Source organism: Miscanthus floridulus, chromosome 2 (assembly GCF_019320115.1).
Source record: "Miscanthus floridulus cultivar M001 chromosome 2, ASM1932011v1, whole genome shotgun sequence".
Classification (NCBI taxonomy): Eukaryota; Viridiplantae; Streptophyta; class Magnoliopsida; order Poales; family Poaceae; genus Miscanthus; species Miscanthus floridulus.
The window spans coordinates 173,607,986-173,619,761 of NC_089581.1; the positions used below are offsets into that span (position 1 = coordinate 173,607,986).

Here is an 11,776-nt window from a genome sequence, read left to right on the forward strand (position 1 = left end):
TTCCTATCATGTTAGGATATGGCAGATCGCGAGTGGACTTACCTCCCCTCTTGGTTACTGCATTTATACTTGAAACATTTTTAGGTTTATCCGAATTTTTGATTTGATCAAAATACGGGATAGAGGTGGCTAATCTAGCTAATTGAGTCTCTAACATTTTATTAAAATTAAATTGATTTTTGACAACAGAAGCAAGATCATCCATCTTAGCATTTAGGGTTTCAAGGGTCTTGTCATTGACTAACAACTTATTATTCATGCTTTCATTGATTTTAGTTTGACTCATGACAAGATCTTTTAATGAAGGTTGATTATTGCTATTGAATTTATTAAAACCATTACCTCCATTACCTTGATAGTAGGGGCGTGAAGTCCATCCATTGTTTTGAGGACGATTTCTGTTGTTGTTGATGATGTTCACAACCTCCCTTGTTTTGGGGCAATCGTTCCCCGAATGGTTTCCACCACACACCTTGCACCATTGCTTTGCTTTAATGGCTCATGTAAAGGCATAGTGTTGGATGGCCTCTCGATCTTTGTTGAAGTTTGCACGTTCCTTGAGCTTGTTCATTAAGAGGTCTATCTTATCAGAGGTGCATCTACCTCATGGATGGTATGCATGCCCCTCTTCTTGGGTTGGAGTCATTCTTCATTCCACCCTTGATTTGTCACCATCTTTTCGATGAGATTTTTAGCTTGTGTGACATTGAGTGAGGTGAACGCACCTCTTGCGACAGCATCAAGGTGACTACGAGCCTTGTTGGTTAGCCCATGGTAGAAACCTTGGATCAGGAGCCATTCTTTAATCCCATGGTGAGGACATTCCTGAATGTACTCCTAGAGACGTTCCCATGCTTAAAAAATAGTCTCGTCCGCTTGTTGGTGGAAGCTTGAAATCTTTCCACAAAGAGCAGTGGTTTGGCCCATCAGGAAGAATTTCTTGAGAAATGCATTGGCGCAGTTTTCCCAGGTGGTGACATCTTTAGGATGAGCATAGAACCACTGCTTCACCTTCTCGAGCAAGGAGAACGGGAAAAGGCGAAGACGGATGGTGTTTGTTGTGACTCCCATGATGGCAATGGTGCCACACACCTCTATGAAGTGTTGGAGATGTGCATTTGCATCCTCATGGGGCTGCCCACAGAATGGGTTGTCTTGCACCATATTGATTAGTGCTGGCTTGAGCTCAATTGGGCATCCCCCAAGTCGACTTGTGGTCCTGTGGCTACATGAGCAGCCAATGGAGCCAAGAAGTTAGAGATCACTTTCTGAGCCATAGCTTGCTTGAGTGTTGGTGCGGAGCCTCCTTCCTTGAGTGGGTTCAAAATTGAGCTGAATTTCTGAGGGGAAACTAGACGGCGTCTAGAATTCCTTCGAAATTTATCAGGATTTTCTAATGTGGCTTCTCAGAACTGAAAACCACTCATACAATGCCTTGCTTCACAAAAGAGAAACAAAGGCAAGGGATAAGCCCCTACAACTAATTGATAACTAAATTGATGGCAAACTTCGGATTCAACTTTATTAAAATTTATAGGCTATGCTTTCCCTGGCAACGGCGCTAGAAATGCTTGTGGTATTTCTTATGACTATTGGATAATTTCGCAAGCGCACAAAATATACTGCTGTAGCACTTCACCCAGGAGTATTCCAAGGTATTGTTATTTATTTTTTCCAAGGGAAAGTGATAGCTAGAAACAATAATAAGAAGAAGATTCTTATATTTACCACAACTTAGTGCTAACTAGTGTAGGGGGTAGACGATATATGATAGGAAGGGATGATTCAACAGACCACAAATAAGATAACTAAAGATAACTTAGTGAGTATAGCTAGGTGGGAGGACAACGAGTGAGTAAAGGATTCCTATGTTTCAAACTCTACCTTGTGGACTTAACTTAATCATACAATTGAAATAACCAGGTTGATACCTCACAACAAGTATGCTAGCGATAGACGAGACAATAGGGAATGAAACCCTACCCGAGGCGGCTACCTTTTTATGGGGGCCCTACCTTTCATGAACTTTCCTACAACACATGGTTGACTATAAAGGCTAGACAGGGCTGTCACCACCTACTAGCTACCTCAAACTATCCATGCAACAAGCGGTAACCGAAGCAAGATAATGTATAAGCACCACGCTTACACCTTCTCTCACTACTCTAGCTGTGTACACAAGGCCAACTAGAGCACCCTATGACAAGTGATGATCGCAATACAGGTGTGTTTCCAGGATCACAGCCAAGTATATAACAACTATGTGACAAACTAAGTACACTACAATACTATAACAAGTATAATATTGCACAAAGTAAAAACCAAGTAAAGTAGAGAAAGAGTAATATATTAAATAAGCAAAGTCTTACAAAGAGAATGATACAAGAGCTATACCAGACTCTCCAGAAGACAACCCCAAAAACCTTGAGCAAGGTTGACTCGACTTTAACTCCCACACTAGATTACACTACTAATAAGAAGTGGACTACTCTACTCTTCACTTGTAGCGGAATGAATCATGAATGGAGAGGGGGGGGGGGTGTGAGTTTCTATTTATAGGTGGAGGTGGAGCCTAGCTCCACGTCAGCGATCCGTGTGACCTCCATCAAGCTCCGTTGGAACAAACCGCCATTGAATCAAGGGTTGGGATCATGGGTGTGCATGGAGGCATGCACAAACCGTCATTGAATCAAGGGTTGAGATCATGGGTGTGCATGGAGGCATGCACTAAGGCGGTGGGAGCAAGCTGGTCATCGAGAGGCGCCATTGATAGGTGGGACATGTCTCCTCCTTCTAGAAGGTTGGCCCACTACCATAGTGTGTGGTTGGCCACTTTGGGTATGTAGGATGCTTCGTTGTGGGCCCATGAATCCGTGTGACTTTATTTTCCACCCTTGAGAGAAAGCACAAATGTGATCCAAGGGTGGGGAATTGCTCTGGGTGCTTCTCCTAGATCTTGCCACCTTGGCAGGGCCTAATGGGCCCATAGGGGGGGTCGGGCGACCCCTTATGGTGGGTCTAGAGGCTCATTTTCCTCCAATTATCATTCACTACATAAAAATACTTCTAGGTACAAGTAGAACTCGTTATTGATAAAATATGTTTCATGACATGCCCCTCTTCCTTTTAAACCGAGGTTGTTGACGGTGTTTTGAGTGCATATTTTTATGTCATTTTCACCATCAACACTAGGCGGGCGTCTTAAAATGGCCGCTCCGTTAATATTCTCCAAAAAACCTAGAAAACCAAAAAAACTTGCAACTTTGGAGAATCGAACCAACGACCTAGCGCAAAACACTACCACATCTCTACGACTGCACCACACACTCATCCATGTCTATATATATATAATATGCTATCTTTTTATATCAATATTTCGTAATCTTATATTGGATATTTTAGCTACTAAATGAACTCAAACAAAAAAACTTCTAACTACAAAGTCTTAAATCTCATCAAGTACTACTATTTTGGTATATGATGTATCTCCATTAGATAGTTTGGAAAATTAAAAAAATTGAGTCTCAAAACATGTGAATTTCAAACACATATTTGAGACTTTAGGTGATTTTAATTCAAAAACTTGTCAATATCAAACATGTAGATCAGGTCGGCCACTAGAACTTTGGTACTAACTATGTGAACATTTGAGATCGTTTAGGAATTTGAAATTTTAAATTTCAAAATCTATAACCTTAGAACACATATTTGGGACTCTAAGCGTCTTCAAATTTAAAACTTTTTAACTAAAAAGTCGTAGATTCTATTGAGAACTATAACTTGTGTATAGCCCATGTCAACATCAGAGATCGTTTGGTAATTTTAAATTTCAAATTTCAAAATCTGTGCACTTACAATAATATTTTGGGGCCCTAAACAGTCATAGTTCAAAAACTTTTCAACTATAAAGTTGTAGATCTCGTCGAGAGCTCCAATTTTGATATAAAATTTGTCTTCATCCAAGTTCATATAAAAAAGTTATGAATTTTTTTTGATTTACGGAGGTGGTTGGATTAAGATGACCAATTCCAAAAATAGACTATTTTTTGGGTACGGTTGTTTTAAGGTGACCGCCTTCGTAAATTAATTTACGGTGGTGTGTATTTTTCAATCGCCTCCTTAAATAAAACGACCGTCTCCTTAAATCGATTTTGCTAGGCGGTCATTTTTTGGTATCTCGGTAAATAAAACGACCGCTTTCGTTAATCTCCAGACATTAACCAAGATGGTTGAATTTTGTAAAGGCCTTGATTAAGTTTGGACAGTGGCTCACAAAATCAGTTAGCCCGTGTTTAGTTGTCGGGCCAAATTCTAAAAAAGGGCTACAGTACCTATCACATCGAATCTTGCGATACGTGCATGGAGCATTAAATGTAGGCGAAAAAAAACTAATTGTACAGTTTGGTTGGAAATCGCGAGATGAACGTTTTGAGCCTAATTAGACCATGATTGAACACTAATTGTCAAATAAAAACGAAAGTACTACACTAGCCCAAAATCCAAAATTCACCTACTAAACACCCTCTTATTAGTAGTGCTATGGCATGACCCCAACCAATGTCAGACACTACGTCACCATCAGCGGCTGACATCATTCGTGACTGAGACTTTACACCTGCAATCCTTGAAGCAAAAAACAACTCGCACAAGCACGGAATGGTAATTGGAGAAAGTGTCGGTGCCATCCAGCGCCCACTCAATCCTCTTCCTGCAGTCCAGGGCAGCTTTTGGCTGTGTTCAAGTAGTCAAGCGTGTGTGTGGTGGTGTGGGGTGGTTGCTGTGTGGTCTCCAGCTGCTGCTGGCCCTTGTCAGGAAAAGTGCTCCCTGGAATGCATGCATCGGCTGCTATTTTTCTTGGATGGACACAAAACAAAAATGATAATAACATAATTAGCCTGTTCGCTCGTTGGTTTCAGTCAGCCCAAACCAGTTAGCTAATAGTGTTTTTCTCACAATAAACTAACACTAGTCAGCCCAAACCAATCCAAAAACCAACTAGCGAACATACCGAATATAGGTCGGGTCTGCAAGCTGCTGACTAGTACAACATGAGACATCGGTCATGGCCTCATGGGGCTATCTACACCTACATGCATGCAGCATGCATGACCGCTGCAGTTAGGCCCTGTTTGGTTCCAAATAAGTCATCTATTTATAAGTTAAAAAGTGAAAAAATTAACTTATTTTGCTAAACACCACCAACTTATAAGTCACCCCTACTTATAAGTTTTAAGTTGGTTCACCCCTGCTTAAAACTTATAAGTCACCCTTTTCGTGTGGGGCCCACACCTTTAATAAGCTTATAAGTCATCTATAACTAAATAGGCATGACTTATAAGTCACTGGTTTTCAGTCATCTGACTTAATAAGTCACCTGACTTATGGAATCAAACAGAGCCTTAGTTAGGCGTCAGCTGCTAAATAACCTCTGACATCACATATTCACGTCACACCATAATACTACAGGGCACTCTACCGAAAACCGTCCTGATCAGTGATTAGATCTGATTTATTCAGACATGCGTACTACGAGCCAGTACTACTAGTGTTCATTTTCTCTGAGAACACAATTATTGGTTGGTAAAGAGAACACGGCACGCGACATGTCACCCAGTGCGTGACTGTGTGTACACAAGTACACCCAGCTTTAGGTGGTGTTTAAATCGAGCTGTAAAGTTTAGGATATCACGTTGAGTTTTAGGGTGTCAGACGAGAGTATTTGATAGTAATAATAAAATAAATTATAGAAGTCTTTAGTAATCTGCGAGGTGAATTTACTAAGTCTAATTAATTCGTCATTAGCACGTTTACTGTAGCACCACATTATTAAATTATGGACTAATTGGGCTTAAAAAATTCACCTCATAAATTAGTCGCAATCTGTGTAATTAGTTATTTTTTTAATGTATATTTAATACTCTATATATGAGTCAAACATACAATATAATAGGGAGTAAACTTTAGAGGAATAACTAAACAAGGCTCGAAAACTTAACCAAATGCATGCAACCAACTTCCTGACAGAGGCCATAGGCATCACATGCACTGCACTTTCCTCTCAGTTCCAAGAACGTTTTGCTTGTGAATCACCTAACGAAGAGAAGAATGGCGCTCTCCTGCTCTGTATATTCACAGCGTGAAGGTGAGACGATGATGAGAGTGAGGCCCTGTTTAGTTCCACCAAGGGCCTGTTTAGTTACCTCCCAAAATGCCAAATTTTTCAAGATTTTTTGTCACATCGAATCTTTGGACGCATGCATGAAGTATTAAATATAAATAAAAAATAAAACTAATTACACAGTTTAGACGAAATCCACGAGACGAATCTTTTAAGCCTAATTAGACTATGATTGGACACTAATTACCAAATAACAACGAAAACGCTACAGTGCTCATTTTGCCAAATTTTTCGGATCTAAACTGGGCCCAAATTCCCAACTTTGACACTATGCAAAAAGAAGATTCACCGTCACATCAAACTTACGATACATGCATGGAGTACTAAATGTTGACGAAATCAAAAACTAATTGCACAGTTTGGTTTTGCGAGACAACGTTTTGAACCTAATTAGTCAACGATTGAACAAATATTACCAAATAAAAACAAAGCGACACTGTAGCTACAGTGTAGGTGCAGTGCGTTGGCGGCGCCCATTCGGCCGAACTAAACGTGTCCTGAGTGAGTTGGGAGGAGTGCATGGACAGTGGAGACCACTGCACCATGGTAGTACTAGTACTAGCACTAGTGTCGTGATGGCTGCAACGTGGACGCATCACTCGGCTGCAGTGAGAGCAAGGTCATCCGAATCCTCATCAAGTGGCCAGCGGGCAGCGCGGCCCAGCAGCAGCTCCAGCAGCCACCATGGGCAGGGGGGCAGGCATGATGGAGGGGAGGGAGGGACGACGAACAGGCAGGGCAGTGTCTGCTGCTCCAGGAAAGGTCACAGTCGCAGTAGTCCTCCTCTCCTGGACCAGCGCGGTACGGCTAGTTCCTATGCTTATTAAATTCCTGCGTTAATGGAGTCCTCTTTCGCGGCCGGCCTAATGATTGGCGGTGGTCACGTACTGGCAGGCACACATGGCGAATGCCGACTGGACGATGGAATTTGTTGCAACGTGACAAATCTAGTGCTGAGAGTAATGGCTGACAGGAAGCGCACTAAGGCCTGGTTTAGATCCGGCCCGATAAAAGATATTACATGGGCGTCACACTGTAGCACTTTATTGTTAAATTATGAACTAATTAGGCTTAAAATATTTGTCTTGCAAATTAGTTGCAAACTGTACAATTAGTTATATTTTTAGTCTATATTTAATACTCCATGAAGGGTGGGTCTGGTGCAAGCGGTAGAGTCTTACCGTCTGTGACCGGAAGGTCCCGGGTTCGAGTCGCGGTCTCCTTGCATTGCACAGGCGAGGGTAAGGCTTGCCACTGACACCATTCCTCAGACCCCGCATAGAGCGGATGCACTCTGCACTGGGTATACATTTTATATTTAATACTCCATACATGTGTCCAAACTGGACTCGTTCGCTGGTCTGAAACTTGACTGAAATTGGCTGAAAACACTGTTCTGACTGAATTGTTGTGAGAGAAAAACATTGTTCCGGCTGAAAAAAGAAGCGAACAAGTCGAATATGGGGTAAGCCGAACAGGGCCTTGATGTGACAGGATGTAAAATTTTGAAGTGGAAGTAAACAAGGGCTAATATTATTGCTGTGGAAGATCAAGTATTGCTCAAGCCCCAGCCTTACACACCGTCTTCAGTGACCAACAGACCCTACCCCAAACTCTCATACTAGTACTTGGGCCATACAAAGTATTAGAGCGGATTGGGTCTGTTGCATACTGACTGGAACTACCTGCACGAAGCGAAATCCATCATGTTTTCGATGTCTCACAGCTGAATCCTTTCCACACCGACTACTCTCCAGTCTACTCAGACTTCACTATCAACAACTGATCTGGAAGCCTCTACATCAACTCCTGAACACATTCTCGAACACCGGCTCGTCAAGAAAGGTAACAGCCTATATATTAGGTGCATGTGACTTGGACAGGGCTCCCGGCTTCATCAGTAACATGGGAGGACTATTATGTACTCAAGCAACGCTTGCCAGACGCCGCTGCTTGGGGACAAGCAACTTACTCCAGCAGGGGGAGGTATCACGCCGGACACAGGAAGCAGAAACTGAAGCCGCACGCATACAGAAGAAAGCAATGGTTGTAGTGTTGTGTAGCATGAGTTAAAGAAGAGTGAGTGACATGTGAGCCCAAGTGGGAAGTTAGTAAAGTAGGGGCTATATGCATCCGTCGATGTATGAACGAGACATGGATCATATTTTATCTATTCAGAACTCACGAAAAGGGGAAAGCTTCCCTCTTCCCGGTTACCAAACTATGTATGGCTCGCGTGCTCACGTCGATGGTGACACAGCCGGCGGCAAGGGGCATGTCAGTTCCACTAGACTTGACGGTTGCGGAGTAGCGCCTAGCTAGGGCGCTAAATAACAGTGGGCTCATATACTTGTGAAATTACATGGATACAGAGTGGTATATATCAGGCAGCTTATCTCCTGCATAGCATAGAGTGGTGGTGCTGTCTACAATCTCGACCTTGTTGGTATGTTATTGATGTTGTTCTTGAAAGCATCCATGAGCACCGGATCAAGCGACACAGACAGACGGACCTCACCATCTCTCTTACCACCCGAGAGCACTATCCTTCCGCCATGGTCGTCGTTCATGGACAAGGATTGCACCACATGGTGGCCAGACCTCCCGACCCCATGATAGCATGTCGTCGTCGTCGTCTCGGGGCTCCCAGCCATGGACAGCGGCACCACCTTGTCTGGCATACCAAACCCAAAGTCCGCCGTCTGGTACACTCGGAACAGCGGGCTTCCCCCCACGTTGGCTTGCCGCGCGGCGGGCAATGCAATCAGCCTCTCCATCCATTCCCCGATCCTGTCAAGCGGTGCTTCCACCGCCTCCTTCACGGCCGCCTGGATCGCCCGCGACGCGCGCAGGAACCCCATGTCGCCGAGGAGCTCCCCGGCGTCCGCACTCGCTATACAACCTCTGACGCAGTTGCCAATGTAGCCCGCACCGACGGGTGGTCGGAGGCGCGCGCGTAGGTCGACCTGGAAGACGAGGTACGTGTCTTCCCCCGCAGCGAGTCCCTTGGCCCGAACGAATGCCGCCCAGCTCAGAGCAGACAAGGCTACAAACGCGGACACCGGCTTCTTGTTGTTGGCCATCATCACCTCTCCGCTGGGTCTGCGCTCGACGAGCCCATCGATGTGCTGCTTCAGTGTCCGGATGTCGTCGGCGCCGAGGAGGAAGGTCCGGTGCCGCAGCCGGTAGCTATGGCTCATGTAGTCATTCTCCTCCATCGCGTTCGCCTCAAGGAGAGAGAGGGAGAAGGGGTGGTAAGGCTATGTATGTGCTAGTGCAGGCGCACGCAGCAGCATGTGTGAGTGTGAGTTCGTATTTGTAATAATAATAATATAATATGTTTACTGCGATGCTCACCAGGGGCAGATTTGGCGCGACCTTGCTGAGGACCTCGTGCGCGAGCTCGTCGCTGCTGGGATGGGCGATGGCCTCCCTGCTGTAGTTTGGCGGGGAGAGCGGCTTATTGGTCACAGGTGAGGCTCCGCCGCGGGACATGGACGACCACGCGTCCATGAACAGATCGAAGGCACGGCCGTCGACGGCCGCATGGTGAACGGAGACGCCGAGCGCCAGGCCAGCATTTAACCGCGTGGCTTGCACGACCATGACCGGCGCTGGAAGCACACGGGCATCATGCTCTGGCACCAGGCTCGCCAACTCCATCGCCGGAACATCGTCGTCGTCGTCGCTGGCGAGCCGGCTCAAGTCCATGCAGCCGGCCATCGCCTCGGCCTCGAAGAAGGCCACCCCGGGGTCGGAGCAGTCGATGACAATGTCCCGGGTCTCCTGCACGTAGGCCAGTTTCCCGGCGAGGGGGAGGTAGAGCGCGAGCGACGCGGCGAGGGACTCCTTGAGCCGCTTCACCATGCCACCGTACTCAGCACCGCCGCCCTTCTCGTACAGGAACACCTCCTGAACCGGCGGCGTCGCAACCCACGGCACGTCCAAGAAGGAGAGCTTCGCCTTCACGTTGCTGCAATTGTCCACTGGCATCAGCGCCGGCGCCGGCGCTACACGGCACACAGAGAGCAAGCGCAGGCCGGCAGGGGCTACTGTTTCCATCGGAAGCAGCTGGTTGGTTCCTTAATTACGTACTTGATGTCAAAGTAAATTTCTGAAACCTACAAGTAGTAGTACTTAGCTCTGGATCATATATATATATCATATAATTGATGCATGAAAGAGATTTTGCATTGTGAAATTAATAGAGATGCATATATGCAACTAAAAGATGGAAGCTGGCATTGAATACTTAAGGTTGGAAAACGTACATGAATGCTAGTACTAATTACCTGTAGTAGAGAGCGAGAGAGCTCTAAAGGATTTGTGCGCGAGCTGATGATGGAGGGCGAGCAATGGAAGACATACATATATAGAGAGAAGTGAGAAGGTCAAAATTTTGACCAGAGAGGAGGGATGCTCCGGCCATTGTTTCATTCAACCGCCTGCACTGAGATTCGTGTACTACTACACCCAGATTGTTGTTAAAGGATTTTTCGAACCAGCTGTAACCACCCGCCGCAGAAATGTCGCCACCTACCCCCGGTCCGAAAGACCTTTTAAGAACCGTCGGTAATAACTTGTTACCAGGCGGTGATAATCATTTCCAGGAAATAAAAAAGGACAACCATTTTTTCGGAAGTCACAAAGTCAATCATGACTGAGTGGAGAAAATTGCATATTCGGGACTCCAATCATCGTGTTTTGTAGTTTTGCCATTTGTAACATCGACTTAAATGGGTCTCCAAACATGAGACTAGATATTGATTTAGTGCACTTCAGCTTGTAATTATCCTTCTTTCTGTTTTGGATATGTACTCAGCCTGTAAATTTGCTAGTAACAACAATGCTGTTCTGAAAGTCCACTAAACACTGAAAATTTTAAAATCATGCAGCCTGCATGCCCACAACTCTTTCTATTGGCCGCGCCACGGCTGAAGCCTGATGGTAACTTGTCTACTTGGAAGTCTGTAGGCGCAGGATTGTAGTTAGGTACTGGATTGCTGGATTTTGTAGTTTGAACTGTTATATGCACTTATCTGATTCATCCTGCTTGGAGATTGTCCTCCACTTAACTTTATGGTGATGAATGTAATTATCCTCAATACCAAGCGAATTGGTGCATTTGTGCAGATGTGATCAGAACTCAGAACACTCCCATTATACTCGATCTATTAAGGTCTTCAGTCAAGGATTTGTTTTTCGTTGCACATTAGATGTATTTTAGATTAATTATATGAAACAGGACATGTTCTAGTAAACAAAGCCAAATTTCATCAAGTCAGAGAAGCTGGCAATAAACATAAATTCAAATTAGCGTTCCCTTTTCTATTTGATGTCTTTTCCTTCTTTTCCCAGGTAACTATAGGGTGTGGTTATTTCAGTTCATGATGTAGACTCCATAATCTATGATTATGCCAACTTTCCTGAATTTATTTGACACGTTTATCCCTTTGTATAGGATAATCCTTTCTCAAAGAACAAAATTGCAGTTTACTTTATTCTAAAGAAATCAACTCTACTGATTATTTGTGTATGCTTTCTAATCAATAAAATTTGATTTTCCTAACCATTAGTTCTTTATTCATCCTTTCCATG

The 11,776-nt window shown here is 44.4% G+C and overlaps 1 protein-coding gene and 1 non-coding gene across 2 annotated transcripts; one reads left to right on the plus strand and one right to left on the minus strand.

Moving 5' to 3' along the window:
* The first annotated feature begins 805 nt into the window (after window positions 1-805).
* Window positions 806-912, plus strand: LOC136540939 (small nucleolar RNA R71). The gene has a single exon (XR_010780056.1). It is a non-coding gene; the product is annotated as a small nucleolar RNA R71 (small nucleolar RNA).
* A 7,506-nt stretch (window positions 913-8,418) lies between these two features.
* Window positions 8,419-10,506, minus strand: LOC136540724 (phenolic glucoside malonyltransferase 1-like). The gene is made up of 3 exons (XM_066532737.1): window positions 10,471-10,506; window positions 9,536-10,299; window positions 8,419-9,405 (listed from the first exon to the last, which is right to left on the minus strand). The coding sequence occupies exons 2-3, from the start codon at window positions 10,238-10,240 to the stop codon at window positions 8,605-8,607; spliced, it is 1,506 nt and encodes a 501-aa protein (XP_066388834.1). The 5' UTR covers window positions 10,241-10,299; window positions 10,471-10,506; the 3' UTR covers window positions 8,419-8,604.
* Between the last annotated feature and the right edge of the window lie 1,270 nt (window positions 10,507-11,776).